The sequence below is a fragment of the Podarcis liolepis genome (assembly GCF_965112155.1).
Source record: "Podarcis liolepis genome assembly, chromosome: Z".
Classification (NCBI taxonomy): Eukaryota; Metazoa; Chordata; class Lepidosauria; order Squamata; family Lacertidae; genus Podarcis; species Podarcis liolepis.
In genome coordinates, this window is record NC_139570.1 from 3939848 (window position 1) to 3958015 (window position 18168).

Below are 18168 nucleotides of genomic sequence, written 5' to 3' on the forward strand. Positions count from 1 at the left end.
CCATGGTCCAGATAATGCTTGCTGATTGAATTACCTGGCCATGCCTTTCAGATGGTAAATATCTTATTTCTTGAATCCAGGTCACAGGCCCACCCTAGTCATACAAAAAAAATGCCCATAAGACAGCATTTGGAAGTGAAAGAACTATAGTGAAAGGCTTCTCCAATATATTTCCTCCTGTAGAGGAAATATTTAGAGTGATGAGGAGAGCCAATAGGCTGGGGTTTTGTATTTTTTTTAGGGGGGGGTTGTTCTGTGTGCTAAAATAAAATGTAACTTTTCTCAGGGAATATTTCCTAAATTTTGAAGGGTGAAGGATTGGTTTTCTGTGAAGTGAGTCTGCTGTGTGAGTGCACCCTAAAATTTTATAGCATTAGCATTCCCATTTTCAGTCTCCTGCTCCCGCTCATGGCCATTCCCTGCTCTACAATTGCTTCCATGTTCCTGGTAAGTTGGAAACAAAAACAAGCTAACTTAATTGTCATCATGATCACAGGAATAAAATACAATTTACTTCCACTGCCCTCATGGTAGATGTGCAAACTTGGTATTGTAATAACAAAATCTGCCCTTATTCCCTTATGGGGGACACAAGAGCCCTTATAGAGTCCTTTGTAGGTTCTCCATCGCCAGGACAAAATAACAGAGGCCAACCAGAGAATAGTGAGAAGCAAAGCAGCTCGTAAGCCTGATCTTTATTGAACTGTTGCAACAGGGTGCTCCCTTCACACACAGGAGAGCTGCGGAGGACCCAGAACAAAGGCGTGCCCGCCCTTATATAGACATTTTAAATTCCCTGCCCTGGAGTTCAAGACCACCCCTCCATACATCATACATACATCACAGAAGGGGTGTAACCCAAGACCACGCCCACAAACATCAAACCTACACCACAGAAAAGGCGGACTACAACAGAAATTTGAATGTTGTTGTTTTTCCTGTCTGCCAGGTTATTTGATAATGCCTTATCTGATTGCCTTTCCTGGAAGTCTGGCCATTCCTTTGAGATGGTGATTTCCCAATTCCTGAGACAATGGGAAGGTTCCCTCGCCCCCTCCCTCCTTGCAGAGAAAACATTTGGTCAGTCTGGGAGTCAGAATGGTTTCAGGACGGTCTTCCTGTGCTGCTCCAGACATGTGGTCCACATATCTATGTACATGCTTGGTTGGTACATTTATGAACATTTATATATAAAAGACCTTAAATTTTTTATTTCAGTATAATAATGCCTGTCTTGTTGTAGAAAAGAATACACATTCTATGATTTATTTTTTATATTTTATTTAACATTTTCGGTGATTTTTTTTAAAAGAATGCTGTATTGATCAGAATTTACATTCATGATTTTTTTTTTAATGATTTGGTCCTCCTCTTCCGCGACCCATCAAGTTTTGCTGCAACGAAGAAAATTGGTTTCCAGGTGGAAAAATCAAAATTAGAAACAGAACTGTTAGAACCCAAAACTAAGATTTTGTCAAGGATATACAACCTGCTGTTGAAATGGAATACTCAGAATGAAACGGTGAAATCTGTTATGATTAAATGGGCACAAGATGTTGGACATAATATTATGATGGCTGACTGGGAACAGTTATGGACCACAGGTATGAAGTTTACGGCATGTAATGCCTTAAGAGAGAATATTATGAAAATGATATATAGGTGGTGCATGACCCCAGTCAAGCTTGCAAAAATCTATCATTTGCCCGGTTAATAAATGTTGGAAATGTAAAGAAACTGAAGGTACATTCTTTCACCTTTGGTGGACGTGCCCAAAGATTAAGGCTTTCTGGGAGATGATCTAAAATGAATTGAAAAAGGTATCCTTGAAGAAACCAGAGGCCTTTCTCCTGGGCATAGTCGGCCAATTGGTGCCAAAGAAGGATAGAACTTTTTTTTATGTATGCCACAACAGCAGCAAGAATACTCATTGCAAAGTATTGGAAGACACAAGATCTACCCACTCTGGAAGAATGGCAGATGAAGGTGATTGACTATATGGAACTGGCGGAAATGACTGGCAGAATCCGAGACCAGGGAGAAGAGTCGGTGGAAGAAGATTGGAAGAAATTTAAAGGCCATTTACAGAAATATTGTAAAATTAATGAATGTTAGAACGATGTTGGATAGAAACTAAGGGGTTTTTAGCTGCAATACTATAAGGGAATATTAAAAATGGATTACTAATAGGTAAAGATTTAATGTTACAATATTTTAAGATTAAAGATTAGGATAAACAAAGAGGGGAAGGATTTCCTGAACCAACAAACTGAACTGGAATACAAAAAAGGGAGGCGTGATGAGGTCCGGGAAACAAGCTAATGAAAAATAAGTAATGGAAAGATTGAGTTGTTTTTAATTATTTTTATTTTGTATTTTTCTTTTTTTTAATTTTGTAATATTTTGAAAATCTTAATAAATATCTTATTAAAAAAAAAGTTTTGCTGCAACGACCAAAGTCAGCCAGCAGGGGGCAAACGCCTCCTTAGCATCCCTCCGCTCCCTCGGCATTCTTCGTCCTCGCTCGGCGATTTCCGTAGCCTCCAGAGAGGGCGAGAGGGGGAAGAAGAACGTTGCGCTCAACCCCCCCCCGGCTGATTCCGGCCGCTGACGTCACCGTCCCCTCGCGTGGCCGCGCGATGTTCCGCTTCCCTTCTCTTCCCCCATCCCTCCCCGCCGCCATCCCGCAAGCAACGTCAGCCACTGCCCAATGGTTCCGGCCCTCCTTCGTTCCGGCCCCGCCCCGTCGCTTTCGGCCTCTTTTGCTCGGAAAGCTTCTGCGCCTGCGCAGCCGGCGTGCTCTCCCCTCCCCCACTGGCAACCGCAGCCCCCGCCTTTTGGTTCCGGCCTTCCCTCGTTCCGGCCCCGCTCGTCGCTTTCCGCCTCCTTCCCTCGGAAGACTTCGTCCGACCAGCCCCACAATCCCCGCGCCTCGGCAGCCCTGCTGGGCTCGGGCTTTTCCGGCAGCTGTCGAGACCTGCTCGGCTAGTTCCGCCGGCCCCTTGTTGTCGCGGGGGCCAGCGTCTGCCCCCCTCGGCGGGCCCGGCTGGGCTTCGCTGCCCCCCACCGCCCGCTGCTCCGGCTGCCCCCCCGCGGCCCTCGCCATGGCGGCTTTCGGGATCCTCAGCTACGAGCACCGGCCCCTCAAGCGGCCGCGTCTGGGGCCTCCCGACGTGTACCCGCAGGACCCCAAGCAGAAGGAGGTGGGGAGAGGGGGGCGGCGGGGGGCGGCGGCGGTGGGTCAGCAGCACAACCCCTGAGGGTCGGAGGAGGGAGGATGTCCTCTGTGGGCCAGTTGGGGAGGGGGCTCCCTCTCGCCCCACACCCACCTGCGGGGAATTAGACACCCCCCTAACCTGAGATCCAAACCGCCCCCTGCCGAGTAAGGGCCCTTGTGTTCGCATTGCCTGCCCCCCGCCCCATGCCAGATTTATAAAGAGGCCGGCGTTTCCCTCCCCGCGCCCCGGACACATAATCGTAGGGCTGGAAGGGGTCCCGACCAGGGCCATCTCGCCCAGTCGCCTCCAAGGCAGGGATGTTTTTTCCGCCCTGTGTGGGGCTCGAGATCATGGCCCTGGGAGTATGAGTCTCACGTCGGGTGCCGAGTGAGCTCAGCAGCAGACGGAGGGAAAGTGTGCTGTGCTTGGTGTGTGTAGCGCTGGGGTGTTGGTGGGACACAGCTTCTGGCCCAGCGGCAACCTGTGACTGCATGCCAGGCAGGTGCGCTGCTTTCCCCCAGCTGCTCGCCGCCCCCCCCCTCCGCAGCTCACAAGGAGGGTGCTTTGTGCCGCCTCTCTCTTCCTTCAGCTCTCTCCCCCCCCCCCATAGAGGCTCGGACATGGAAGCTCCCCATTCTTAGAAAGTAGCACCTGTTGGAGGGCGGCATGCCTCCGTGAACCAGTTGCTGGGGGTCACAAGTGGGTTTAGGGCAGTGCTACAGCCGGGTCCAGCTTTAAGGCTTTCCATGAGCATTTGGTTGTGGGTGCTTTGAGAGGAGGATGGCAGGGGGCTGTGATAGAGCATTTGCTTAGACAGCCCCAGGATCAATTTACAGGAAGGGCTGGGAGAGATTCCTGCTTCTGAAACCCAGGATTTCTTCTGAAACTGCCAGTCAGTGTAGACCAGGGCCACTGTGTCCCACAAGCTTCATTCAGGTACCCCTTGGCATGTCCTCATTAAACATTGATATTTAATTGTATTCTTTATTGCTTCTTTTATTTCTTTCATTCCATTTTGTTATGTTTGCAATTTGAATTTTGTGGGATGCAGGTTGTAATACAATATAAGAAATAAAAGAAGTGATAAAGAATACAGCTAAGAGCGGGCAGCTACTAGCACAGTTCATTACGCTTGCTACAGCAGACCGAAAAAGCATTAGGTGGGCAGCCAAGGCCGTCAACAATTTTCATGTGTTCCATGCTGGGAGAATGTTTAAGAAACACTGGTGTAGATAAGCGTCCTCAGCTGCATGGGCCCATGGTTTGATGTGGTATAGAAAGAACCTCCCTACATTCTAATGATTAGATAAGCAAGTAGCCTGAGCCAGCAGAGCTTTTATGTTCATCGCTAATAGCCTCATATAGACCTATTACACTTTCAGTATCGTGAAGTTTCATTGGATGGATGCCATGTTGTCGGGAGTATAATTTGTAACACAGAATATATGGACCTTCCTGCCTAGAGATATATGTTTGGCCCTTTCCATGTCTGCTTTCTAGGCAGGCTGTACAGACATTTTTGCTTCAATCAGCCTTTGACTAGGAGAATTTGATGGCTCATTTATTCTTAACTCTTGTTTCAAATTTATTTAGTGTGCTGGGATTTTGTGACATTATGCTGGTTGCTGCAGTGATTTAGATATGCTCTTTTAGGTTCTGATTTTTTAAAAGGAAAGTTTATTAATTCTGGATTTTATTGATTTGATATTAATGATACTGGTTTTACGATCTTATTTTTGTGAGACTTCTTAGAAAGACATTGCTTTTGAAAAACAGAATACCGCTTCCCAAATAAATGACATCATAACTATCCTGCTGGAACTGTAGTTCCTAATGTTTTCAAATGCAATCACAAGGACTGCATTGCTGGATCAGACAAAAATAATTGCTAATATAATTTCTTAAGCAGAGCAGTGGAGACTGGCCCTCAGCTTACCTCAAGCCAATCCCCATCTTTCTGCCTCTCTCACAACCAGTCAACTTACTTACAGTCTACCTGCATTTGATTCTGGCTATGCCTGGCTTTGGCTCTGGCTCTGCCTGCTGTTGGTCTCCATGCCTTCTGCCCTACCAGTCCCAATGGGCATTGACCACCACTGCATATGTGATTACAAGAACTGTTCCTTATTGATTCTGCCAAAGCACCTGGTCTTAGATGCTCCCCCCCTTTCTTCTGCAGGATGAGCTGACAGCTCTCAATGTGAAGCAGGGTTTCAACAACCAGCCGGCTGTCTCTGGGGATGAGCATGGCACTGCCAAAAATGTCAACTTCAATCCTTCCAAGGTGAGAGGCTTGACCGTTCTGAAGGTGCACCTGCTGCGGCCTCCTAAGTGATTGTGGCTGGGTTCTGTGGAACAGCATCAGTGTTTCCGCTTCGGTGTTCTACTGGCTTTTTGGAGCTACGATCATTGTACTCTTTTGCTTCAGTGCTATCCACCAGCTACCTGGAGCTCTAGGGATATATAATCATCACCCCAATTTGTTAATTTGCCTTCTAAAGAACTGTCTCAAGGCAATTTACACTAAAGAAAATTGAAAACATTGAAAAACAGAAATCAGTTTAACGTTACTAAATTATTATTATTTACTGGGTGTTCCTGTCAGATGACATGTGTACTTGCTATCCCCTGCTTCTCCTGATTTTGGATCCAGTGTTCTGATTGCAGAGGGGTGGGTCATTTGCAGTGGAAACGGGAGAGCTGTTGTGAGCGTGTGCATGAAAGCTTTGTGCTGGGTCACAAGGTGTGACGTTCAAGCTTTGACACCCTGCAAACTCACCTTGGTCTGCATCCTGTAAGCTACCAGTTTCTCAATACAGGTGGAAAGTGCCTTTGGTCTGGGAGCATGGTTCTGCTATCTTTCCCTTGTGTGTTCATGTGTGTGTGTGTGAGAGAGAGAGAGAGAGAGAGAGTGTGTCTTGGATCCTCTGCACGAAGCTTTCATAGTTGAGATGAAGACAGTATGTGGCTGACGATTAACGCCGAATGTGCTGTGGCTAGTGAGTCTTTGCAGAGTGCGGGCAGCAGGGTCTCTTTGGGAGCTCCACCACCTCGTTCTTTTCCATTTTCCAGATCAGTTCAAACTTTAGCAGCATCATTGCTGAGAAGCTGCGCTGCAACACTCTGCCTGACACAGGCCGCCGAAAACCCCAGGTGAACCAGAAGGATAACTTTTGGCTGGTGACAGCCCGCTCCCAGAGTGCTATTAACAACTGGTTCAACGATCTGGCTGGGACCAAGCCCCTCACTCACCTGGCTAAAAAGGTACTTCCCCCTCCCCTTTTTTCTTTTAGCTTAGGCTGCTAGGAAGAAGGGGAGGGGGGAGTTGTAGTGTAGGGATGGCTGAACTGTGACCCAGAAGCTAAATGGGCTCCTCCTTGCTGTGATTCTAGGATAGACCCTTTCTGGGGTGGGAGGAGAGATGTCTCTGAGAATAGTGGCTAGAAAAGAAAAGAAGAGCAGACTTGAGTTCAGGGGCTGAATGGGAAGAGGATAAAGAGGAACTATTTGGGACAGTTTGGAGATGCAAGAGTGATTCAGAAGAGTTGATAGGCATGGAATTTGGTAGAGAAAGGGCTGGTGAACTTTTGGGGAGGGATGTCCATGGCTGTGGCAGAAGCTGTGGCACCAGGTCATATGTTGACTTTCCAAATATGGCCTTCTCCTTATAAGCAAAGACCTCATCTACACAATACATGGAAAGCAGTATCAGTTTAAACAGTCATGGCTTCCCCCAAAGAATCATGGGGAACGTAGTTTGTTAAGGGTACTGCTAATCCGCTATTAGATCTATAGTTCTCACAGTGGTTCAACAATCAATCTCTTCCCAGGCATATCTGGGAGCTGTAGTTCTGTGAAAGGGATAGGAGTCTCCTCACGACTCTCAGCCTCCTTAACAAGCTACATTTCCTAGTATTCTTTGGGGGAAGCCATGACTTTAAGCACTTTTAACTTCTTTCAAAGCTGGGGCAGAACAGGAGCACTGTTTGTTTTGCATCCACCAGCAAGCTGCCTTCAGCTCCAGCAGTTGTTGTTGCTGGACAGCCCCTCTCCAGTTACAGCTCTCACCCTCCACCCTCCCTCTGTCAGGTGCCCATCTTCAGTAAGAAAGAGGAGGTCTTTGGTTACCTAGCAAAGTACACCGTGCCTGTGATGAGGGCAGCCTGGCTGATCAAAATGACCTGTGCCTATTATGCAGCCATCACAGAAACTAAAGTGAAGAAACGGCATGTCATCGATCCATTCAGTGGTAAGGACTGCTTCTTCCCATTGCCAATGCCATCTAGACCCATACAGCAGTGTGGGACTAGACAGGCTTGGGTTTCTTGGAGATTTCTTCTTCTTCCAGCTGTTGCGCGTCATTATTCTTCAAGACCATGCATGGGCCAAATGTGGTTCCTGAGTATTATGGATGGGATGGATGCAGAGGAGCGGTGGGAGGCATCAGCTAGGGAACCCCCAAGGGAACCCCTCAGACAAGAAGGCTCAGAGCCAGGAGATTGGTGGTGGTACAATGATGAGTGGTCAGAGGGATAAGAGGTGTTGGAAGCATAAGAGATAACAGGGTTTAGTGAGCAGGAAGAGGCTGTGGCAGAGATAAGTCCAGAATCAGAGGCAGAAGAGGAAACACGAGTGGATTGGAGCCAAGAGGCAGAGATGAGTCAGGCTGGTGAAGAGTCACAGGTGTCTCCCACTCCTGCTGCAACCAGCTCTTCCCTTCCCCTTGTTTCCCAGAACCAGAGGAGGTATGAAGAGGGTGGAGTAAGGACAGGCAAGACAACAGAGTCTCAGATTGCTTGAGAAAGAACCAGGGGAGGAGGAGACTTTTGGAACTGTAGGAAGGCAGGGACCTTCAGTCCTCACAACTGCCTCATAGGTTCAAATTCTACCAGGAAGGGTTGTTGTGCCCACTAGGCGTGCCTCCTGAGCTACCCTGTTTCTTTGAATAAAGAAACTTGTGTGAGTTATTGCTGACCTGCTCCTGGCACCGAGGCCTCTTTATCTGGCCCCTGAAACCTTCCCCAGGCCACAGCCCTCACTGAGCCTGCTTTGCAGACCTAGCATCTTTGCCTGGATGGAGAAAGTTACTGCTTCTTTCTTGCCTGAATGGAGGAGAGAGAGTGTGAGAGTGTGTGTGAGAGAGAGATGGGAGTGGGTGTGTAGAAACAAGCCTACTGGACATTGGCAAAGTTGACATTAGTTGCTCCGTCCCCTATGCCTCTTGGCCTCGCCCACCACTGGCATGTGACTCTGGGAAGGTTGTGGTCCTAAGGCAGAAAAGGCTCCCCACCCTTGCTTTGAGACCAGAGGTGGGGGACCTGTGGCTTCCACATGTAGTTGGACCATAGCTCCCCTCATCTTGATGGCTGGCCTTTCTAGACGGGGCTGATGGTCCAACAACATCTGGAGTGCCACAGGCTCCCCACGCTTGTCCTTGACCTTTGGTACTTGTCTGCTCGTTTATTTCTCCTGTTCCTGGGGCAGGACTAGCTTATGCTTCTGATGCTGCAGCTCAGCCTCTTGAGTCCACAGCTTGCCCTGGCTTCCCACGACTCCCTTCTTATTTCCCCCTCGTCAGTGCGCTTTTCTTTGCAGCCCTTGAGGCCCAGCCCCAGCCCCTTCTACCTCTCCAGCAGCTTTTCTTTCCTTCCAGAGTGGACGCAGATCATCACCAAGTTTCTGTGGGAGCAGCTGCAGAAGATTTCGGACTTCCATCGGCAGCTGCTGGCACAGGCCTGTGCATCTCCCTCTAGCCTCATGCCCCAGGAAGTGGAGTACTCTGTGAAGCAGTGGGACTACAATGAGAAGTTAGCTATGTTCATGTTCCAGGTGAGGGAAAGGGTGTGGCTGCTCCTTTTGACTATACTTGTCCTTTTCTCTTGTCAGAGGTTCAAATGCTCTGGCTCCCATCTAGGGAAAGGTCTGCTCAGATCTAATTTTTTGCTTCCAGGATGGGATGCTGGATAGACACGAGTTCCTGACCTGGGTTCTTGAGTGTTTTGAGAAGATTCGACCAGGCGAAGATGAACTCCTGAAGCTGCTTCTTCCCCTTCTGTTGCAGGTCAGCTTACCCCCTTCCTCTGCAACAACCACGACAAACAGGACACTCCCTGCCTGCAGACTTAAGAGTCTGGAAAACATGGCATGAAAGGAAAAAGGGACAAGGAGAGAAGAGTGGAAGGAAATAGTATTGGGCCCCAGTTCTTAAAACCACAAATTTGTTATAATAACCAGCTTGAATGGAAGCAACTGATGGGGGGAGGCGTCAAATGCTAGCTGGTCTCTCAATTGTGCCTTGGGAATGAGTCCATCTCTTCCTCTCCCTTGATAGAATGGCTGCTGGTATGGCTGCCCATGGCATGTTTGTTGTGAAGGAAGATTTTTGCTCTGACTGATACCAGGTCAGGAAGACTGGAGCCTGGAGGATAGTTGTTTCTTCATCAGTGAAGCAGCTACGGCTTGGAGCTTATGTAGGAGCTGGAGGCTCTAACCGGGCCCTGACCTGGGCATGTGGCTTCCATGCACTTTCCCCTGCTCCTGAGTAGCCAGCCAGGCCCTTTGGCAGTGACTCTGGAACTCCTGCGTGCCCAATCACCCCAGTAGTCCCTGGCAAAGATAATGAGTAGCGGGCGGGAGTCAGAGAACTGCCCAGGGATGCAGGCAGCTGGTGTGGGGACGCCTGGTCCTGGGGCCATTGCTTCTTCAGGGTATCTGGCAGTGTCGTGACCTGGTGGAAGCTCCTTCTCCCCCTTGGTCCTTCTCCTCGGCTTCAAAGTCTGGCCAGGGTTGAAGTTGCTCTTCCTGTCCAGAGCTGCTTTGCATGGAGAGGGGCAGGCCATCCATCCCGGCAATGAACAAGTTTTCCTTCCTTCCTTTCTCCGCAACAGTATTCCGGTGAGTTCGTGCAGTCAGCCTACTTGTCCAGGCGTCTCGCCTACTTCTGCACCCGCCGCCTTGCCATACTGCTGGACAGCATTGGTGGGCATCCTGCCCACCACCTCACGGCGCAGAGCACCCCTGCTCTTCCATCCACACCCACCCCTCAGCCGGCTGCGGGGAACCCCCCTCCCAGTCCATTCGGTGACCTGCTGCATTGCCCACAGCACCGCCCTGTGGTTTATGGGCTAAGCTGCATCCTCCAGGCAAGTCAGAGTAGAGGCAGATGCCTGGTCAATGGAGTGATGGGACGGTTTGTGGGGGTGGGGGTGGGGAAGCGGGCACATCTACTGTCCAGGAGGGTTTAGGCAACTGGTGGAATAGGATTGTTCATAGAAGGGACTTTTGGGAAATCCTACAGATATTTGCCCTTTTACTGGTGTGATCATTTTAGCACATTGTCAGAGAACCCTTTTCAGCCGAAGGGACCCGTTCCCTTCTGGGCAACCTTCCAGAGGAGCAGGGCCAAAGCATAAGTGGGTGGAGAAGTAAATGTAAACTTTACCTTTGTACAGTAGCTTAGTTTCTGCACATACTTGCACACCTCTCTCCATCCTACATTCAGGCAAGCAGGAGGCATGACCAGAGTCCAAAGATGCATTCTAGCCAGGCAAGGACACTGGAGGAGGGTGTGAATCAGTGGAACGATCTTAGGAGAATTCTCATGGCCAGATATGCAGGCTTGGAAGGCAGCATTTGACCATCTTGGTCAGAGGCTCCTGACCTTAACAGGATGGCAAATAAGGAATAAGCAGTGCCAGGCTGTGTCACCCTGAGTGGGATGGAATGCAGTACTAGGCAAAGTGGGGACAACCAAGCTGGGCACATGTAAAACAAATTTATTCTCATCTGATATGTGTGTGTGATGCTTCACCAAGGACAAGTCCTTACTCTGGGAGGCTTACAATATATAATTCCTTCTGTGTTATATATGTATAAATCAGTGCCATACCACTTGAAACAGGTAATGGCTTCCTCCCACCCAAAGAATCCTGGGAAATGTAGTTTGCGAAGGGTGCTGAAAGTTGTTAGGAGCCCCTGTTCCCCACACAGAGCTACAATTCCTAGATTTCCCTGGGAAGAGGGATTGATGTTTGAACCACTTTGAGAACGGGAGCTCTGTGAGGAGAGCAGGGGTCTCCTAAGAACTCTGTTAGCAAACTACAGGTCCTAGGATTCTTTGGAGGAAGCTGTGACTGTTTAAAGTGGTATAATACTGCTTTAAATGTGAGGTGCTGGATGGGGCCTATAGTTCAAGACAAGGAGATGGCAGGGGAGATGAGGAGAGAGGTCAAGGCAAGGGCAAACAGAAATAACATGCAATGATTTTAGTTAACATGTACCTGGATCTGGTTATAGCAGGTTTGTGGGGACCAGATGCTTTGTGGAGAGTTTTTAATACTGGGCAAAAGGGAGCAAAAGGGGAAATGGTCCAAAGTCTTCAGGATGTTTATAGCAAGCATGGAAAGAAGGAGGACAGGGAAGAGGAGCCTGCCGACCTTCCAGGGAACTCAGTCCCCCTTTCTACTGTATTTCTTCAGAGCATTGTCCTGTGTTGCCCCAGTGCCCTCGTCTGGCATTACTCCCTAACCGACAGCCGAATAAAGACTGGCTCCCCACTTGACCACCTGCCCATCTCCCCCTCCAACCTGCCCATGCCTGGGGTCAGCGCTGGCTTCATGCAGCAGGTGAGCAGCAGGGACCGGAATGAGCAGCAGGTGAGCACCAGGGCCTGGAGCCCCTCATCTCGGTCAGTCTCGATTCCCACGGCTTGCCCAGCTGCAGGAGGGACATACCAGGCTTTCCCTGTCACCCCTGGCTCACCCTGCTTGCTCCCCTCTCGGGTGTTTGGGGCTAAATGGTGGCAGCCCCTCTCGTGCTTCCGGGGGTTGCACCACATCCTCTCCAACACGCCTTCCTTCTCAGGTCCGAGCGAGACTCCGGGAGATCGAGCAGCAGATCAAGGAGCGGGGCCAGGCAGTGGAGGTGCGCTGGTCCTTTGACAAATGCCAAGAAGCCACTGCAGGTAGGCCATGCTGCAACACATGCCACACTTTGCCCACGTGAAGAGTGGTTTGCTCTTCATGTCCCCACCCCCACGCCCTGATGTGTTTGCGCGTGTGCTCTTATCTGTTCTGCCGCTTGTTAATGAGCCTTTCCTCTCACTCTCCAGGCAGCCTGGCTGTTTTTCTTCTACTTGGGGAGTTCTAGAATTGTAGAGTTAAAAGGGACCCCCCCCCCGAGGGCCATGAAACCCCCTGCAGTGCAGGGGATCTCAGCTAGAGCATGACAGATGGCCGCACCCAACTTATGCTTGAAAACCTCCCAAGGAAGGGGAGTCTGCCACCTGCCGCAGGACGGCCTCTGTATCTCTTCTGCTTTCCTCTTCCATTCCAGGATTCACAATAAGCCGTGTGCTGCACACCTTGGAAGTGCTAGATAGCCACAGCTTCGAGAGATCAGACTTCAGCAACTCTTTGGATTCCTTGTACAACAGGATATTCGGGGGAGGACCGAGCAAAGACAGCCACGAGGTGAGGACTATTGCACAAAGCAGCAGTTTCTCTCACCATAGGAAGCTGCCCTTTGCAGAGTCAAATCCTCTTTACCCCTCTAGTTCAGCATCATCCACGCTGGCTGCCAGCAGTTCTCTGAATCCTGCACTGAGCTTTGGTCCTTCCCTTAAAAATAAAGTAAGGTTCCAGTCCTCATGGTTCTGGATAAAGGGCTGATATGAATAAGAGCATTCCTTATGCCATTGTTCCAGCTAGCTCACTATAACATCCACATTGATTGGCAGCGCCTCTCCAGGGTTTCAGGCAGGGGACATTCCTAGCCCTACCTGGAGATGCCAGAGATTGAACCTGGGACATTCTGCATGCATAGCAGGTGCTGTGCCACTGAGCCCTGGCCCTTTGTCTGTGTGGCTGAGGCTGCGTATGCACCGTACACGTAAGGCACCCCCTCAAAGAATCCTTGGAACTGTTGTTTTAAGGGTGCTGAAAATTGTAGCTCTGTAAGGGGTAAAGTACAGTTTGCATTATTTCCCCCCCCCTTTTTTTGAGGAGTGCATATAGTTGCTGTTGGCATCTATCTATCTTGGGAGACAGTGGAATGTCCTGGGGGTGAAGTCAAACCACAGTGTTGGCAGCACCCAAGTGACCTCCCCAGTGCTTAAGCCAGGGCAGCATGAATGAAGGCCCTGGGTGACCAGATGACAAGACACCCCCTCTCGGCCTCACTGATGTGGTCCAAAAGAAAGCAGAGCAAAACTTTGGTACCAGCTGGGCTCTGGAGTTGCCGGAAGGAGGTGTACAGGGTGCCTTCCAACTGTCTTAAGGACTCCAGATTTGTGTTGAGTTCTATAGTTCTATAGTATATGCAGCCAGAGAATGTTGGAAGCAGGTTTCATGTGGAGACTGTGGTCTGTTGCATCGATTCCAGTTCAATCCATAGCGTTCACCACCTCTTGTTTCATCTTCACAATGTCAAAGCACATAGGACAAAAGCCATGCACTGTGCAGAGAATGTGGGTAGAAGTAAGTCCGTTCCTGCCCCCTCCCTCTGTTTTTCCATAATACCAGAACTCGGAACCACCTTGTGATGCTGAATATTGGGAGATTCAGGACAGACAAAATAAAATAGTTCTCCAGACAATGTATTCTCCATCTCTGGAACTCACTGCCATAAGATGTGGTGACAGCAGCTGGCTTAGATGACTTTAAAAGAGGATCAGGCAAATTTGTAGAGGCGGAGAAGTAGGAGGGGGTCGGTCAGTGGCTGCTGTCAATAACCTCTGGGGTTTAGGAGCAGTGTGTGCCACCTGCTTCAGGAGATAGGGTTGTGCCAGGGGTTCAGAGTCAGTTTACAGGATGTTCCAGCGAGCAAAGCCAGAGTACAGTCCAGGGTCAAGAACGGAGGGAAAGTCCAGTCATTGGCCAAGGGAAGGTTGCTTCTCAGCAAGTCACCACCGTCAGTCTAGAAACTGGAGTAATGAAACTGTTCTAGAAGCTTTCGCAAGGGACTGAAGGCTTTTATGCTGGAGTCTGTTAGGAGCAGCTAGTGATCATCACTCTCTGTTCTGAGGCACCATATGAAAACATTCTTGTTTTCCCCAGGCATTTGGTCCTTAATGTTCTGCTTATCTTTAGTGGAGTGGCACTGAGTTTGAAATGTTTGTGTGTATGTGTGTGTAACTTTAGGTTGTTTATCATGGTTTCTAACGTAAGCCAATTGCAGTTTTGCTTTTCGGGGGGGGGGAGCAGCAGTCATAATCCTCTCACCTTGGATCACTCTAGCAGGCCTCTTCTGGCATTAATGTTTGCTTTGTTTAACACTGTGACTGAAGGAAAGCAACAGCTGGTGTTGCAGACCTGAATTTATATCCTGACCTGGCCTGATCTCTGGGCCTCTGCTAGAGCATTTTCTCTCTGAGCAATGTGGGAGGAGAGCACAGGGTCTGTGGGTAGGGATTGTCTGAAACTATGGGACCTCAGAACCCCTTCATGGTCAGTCTGCAGAAATGGAGCCTGTCACCTGCCCCTGGCACATTTAGATACCCTGCACCAGGGGTTCCAAAATTGTGGGTGGTCTACAAGCTTAATTCAGGTGGTCTGGGGCATGTCTGTGTTAAATATTCGTATTGATATTTAACTATAATGCACCAAAACACAATAAAAAGAAGAAGAAGCAATAAACAGAAGCTTCTTTTGTTTCTGACATTGCGTTTCCGTGCATTACTGTTCGCAGTTTGTGGAATCTGTTACATAAGAAATAAAAGAAGTGATAAAAATGCAGTTAGAAATCACACAGCATCTAGTACAGTGCATTACAATTGCTACAACAGGCAGAAAAAAAATCATTAAGTGATCTGCTAGGACCATCAGCAGTTTTCAACTGGTCAGGGGCAGAGGGGAGCTTGAGAACTGCTGCTCTACTCAACCTGTTTCCTGGCAGATCTCCCCAGATGATGACGCAGTGGTGGCCCTTCTGTGTGAGTGGGCTGTCAGCCACAAGCGATCTGGGCGCCACAGGGCAATGGTTGTGGCCAAGCTGCTGGAGAAGCGGAACTCTGAGATTGAAGCGGAGGTGAGTGTGGGAGCACTTGAAAACTGCAGAGCCGGGCAGCAGTTGTTGGACTACAATGTCCATGATGCATAATTGATTAGCTGTTCTGGCTGGGGCTAACAGCAGTCCAACAGCATCAGGACAGCCACAGATTCATCATCCTTGCTGTAGGGAGAACTTGTAGGGGTGGAAGAAAAGAAAAATTTGCAAGGAATCTAGTGATTTGGGGGAAGCAGTCTCCCACAACCTGGTGTCCTCCAGATGTTTGGGCTACAACTCTCCATCAGCCCCTGGGACTGATGGGAATTGTAGTCCTGGAAGGCACTAGGTTGAGAAAAGCTGGGGTAAGTACTCTTAAAATCCCACTCTTCCACCTAGACCTGGTTATTAAGGTTTGATGCAGAGTTTGAGTTGAGGGGTAACTCTGAAGCTCACTAGATGTCCTTGGACAAAATGCTAGTAACAGCTTCTGTTATCACCTCCAGGATATTGGTGTCATTCTTGTGTGGATGACCATGGCAGTAGCTTTGTTTGCTTCAAAATTATAACCAACTCTTCTGTTAAAAAAACAAAAAAAGCTGTTTAGAAAATCCCCAAAATAAAAATGGTAATAGAATTCTATTTAAAACAAGCAAAAACGTAACATAACGTAACATAACATAACACATAACAACACAACATAACTTGGTGGAAGAGAATGTTGTCGCAAAAAACTGGAGGCACTGTACCTCTGAATACCAGTTGTTGGAAATCACAAGTGGGGAGAGTGTAGAGTGCAGTGGAAAAAGCAGCCACTCGCCCACCTATCTAACCTCTGAAGGCCGGGCAATGTAGAACAGGGTGTCAGCTGACATCCTTAGAGAGCTGAGAGGCCCATACAGGAGACAGATGTTGTTAAGATACCCTGGTTGCTATGCTGTGAAGCCCTCGGTTACTGGGGCAGGCTTTTGCTTCATCCAAAGGCAGCAAACTGCAGAAGTGGGATGGTCTTTGTTTTGACGGTTGAGGGGCTGGGGACTAACCACATCCCTTTCTGCCCAGAGGTGCGGAGACTCAGAAGTGGTGGACGAGAAAGGCTCCATCTCCTCAGGTTCCCTCTCGCCAGTCGTTACGCCCGTCTTTCAGGACGTCCTCATGCAGTTCCTGGACACCCAGGCTCCCGTGCTAAGTATGGGCTCTCACCTTCAACTCCTGGCAGGCCCCGAGGCAGCAGTTGGGAAAGCATTGCCCTCCTTTGCTTACCCTTCCTTTGGGGAAATGTGGCTGCACTGCAGCTTCCTCACCTGCCCTTCTCCCTTTCCCCGGCAGCCGACCCCAGCAACGAGAACGAGAGGGTGGAGTTCTTCAACCTGGTCCTGCTGTTCTGTGAGCTGATCAGGCACGACGTCTTCTCCCACAACATGTACATGTGCACGCTGATCTCCCGCGGGGACCTGGCTATCGAGCATGGGCCTCGCCCTCCTTCGCCCTTTGACGACACAGCCGACGAGCACGACAGGAAGGAGGTGGAAGGGAGCAGCAGCATGAAGCTGGAGGTGTGGGCCAGGGAAGAGAAGGAGATAGTGCAGGAGAAAAAGGGGACTTTGGGGCTTGCTTGTGGGGCTTTTAGGATCTGAACGGCTGCGCCTTGTTTCCTGTCTCTCCCAGGACACGGGCCTGTCAGAGTGCCAGATGGACATTGACCACAACTCCAGCGTGATTTTTGATGATATGGAGAAGACAGATTTCTCGGTATGACCTGCCAGGGTGGCCCTGGCCAGGCCCCTTTCTAAGTCCTATACTTCTGACTTCATAAAATAATGGGGGGTTTTGGTGTGTGCCCCCCACCCCAGTGCTTGGGGGGGGGGAGTAGTGCATGCCTTTGGTTTCCTCTGCCTGGTATGCTGCAGAGAGGGCACAGCCCATAAGCATTCTGCTCCCTGACTGCCCATTTTATTTCAGTATTCAAAGAGGCAGCCAGGGATGAGGGCAGAGCTTGGCACAGCCAAAGTCACCTTTTCGTGGCAGCCAAAGTGGGGTTGCGTGCAGGGAGTCAGGTGGCCCTGACAGCGTAAACGTGGGTTTAGTGGGAGAGACAGAAGCAAGTCGTTGGAATCCTTGGTAGCCAGCTGATTACCCCAGGCTCCCGCCTCCCCCTGCACTGCCTGGTGCTCAATGAAAGGCATGCAGTGAGTGACAGGCCTGTTTGGTGTGTTGGCCACGTGACTTTAGCAACCTTGCTTTGGTGTCCTTCCGAGACTGCTTTTTTTGAAGGTAGCCTTTTTCCTCCCCCTTCCCAACTAGTTCAGTGACCTCACCTTGCCTTCTGCGTGTGCATCTCTCTTCTCCCCCCACCAGATGTTTTCCCCTCCCATGCACTGCGAGTCTAAAGCCAGCCCTTCTCCGGAGAAACTGGATCTTGAGAAGGACATCAAGCCTCTCCTGAAGGACAGAGTTGCAGATGGAATGCTGGCGTCCCTCTATGACCAGCCTCGGCATATCCAGTACTCCATGCACTTCCCTATTCCACAGGTAGGAGAGGAAGCAGCTCAAGGCTTGCTCTGGATGGAGAGAACAGGAGTAGAAAGCAGATGCATAAGACCTAATCTCCTCTAAATATAATGATTGTATTATGCTATCAGTTGTGAGAAACCCACAGCACACGCTGCAGTGAATAACAACACATTACAGATAAATGCATACCATGTTTACTAAACAGTGGAATACAAGTGAAGGTCAGTTTCCACTACACACACTCCCAAGGAACTAGAAGTTAGCTATTTCTGCTGAACTCCAATTAAGTTGTAGCTAGGCTGGAAAGCTTGCCTCTTGTTTGGTATCCATATGAAATTTTCCTACAAAGCACATTCATTTCTGCATACCATCATGTCAATTTGCAATCAAAACCTTTCATAAATCAAAAGAAGCTTGCCTCTTGAGTTCCAAACAAATATTCAACACAACCAGG

General features: G+C 49.3%; 1 protein-coding gene across 8 annotated transcripts in view; it reads left to right on the forward strand.

Moving 5' to 3' along the window:
- Nucleotides 1-2687: 2687 nt before the first annotated feature.
- The window catches only part of MED12 (mediator complex subunit 12), a 51458-nt gene continuing 35977 nt past the window's right edge, over nt 2688-18168 (forward strand). For 2 of the 8 annotated variants that reach the window (XM_083486171.1, XM_083486172.1), the window contains exons 1-15: nt 2862-3203; nt 5398-5502; nt 6291-6482; nt 7308-7467; nt 8872-9047; nt 9169-9279; nt 10106-10360; nt 11696-11842; nt 12081-12180; nt 12552-12688; nt 15111-15242; nt 16263-16389; nt 16530-16756; nt 16869-16952; nt 17559-17732. In XM_083486171.1, the coding sequence (XP_083342297.1) occupies nt 3105-3203; nt 5398-5502; nt 6291-6482; nt 7308-7467; nt 8872-9047; nt 9169-9279; nt 10106-10360; nt 11696-11842; nt 12081-12180; nt 12552-12688; nt 15111-15242; nt 16263-16389; nt 16530-16756; nt 16869-16952; nt 17559-17732 (2226 nt within the window). In that variant the 5' untranslated portion in view covers nt 2862-3104. Of the gene's footprint in view, nt 3204-5397; nt 5503-6290; nt 6483-7307; nt 7468-8871; nt 9048-9168; nt 9280-10105; nt 10361-11695; nt 11873-12080; nt 12181-12551; nt 12689-15110; nt 15243-16262; nt 16390-16529; nt 16757-16868; nt 16953-17558; nt 17733-18168 lie in introns of all 8 variants that reach the window. The other 6 variants (XM_083486169.1, XM_083486170.1, XM_083486173.1 and 3 more) reach the window with 6 other exon arrangements.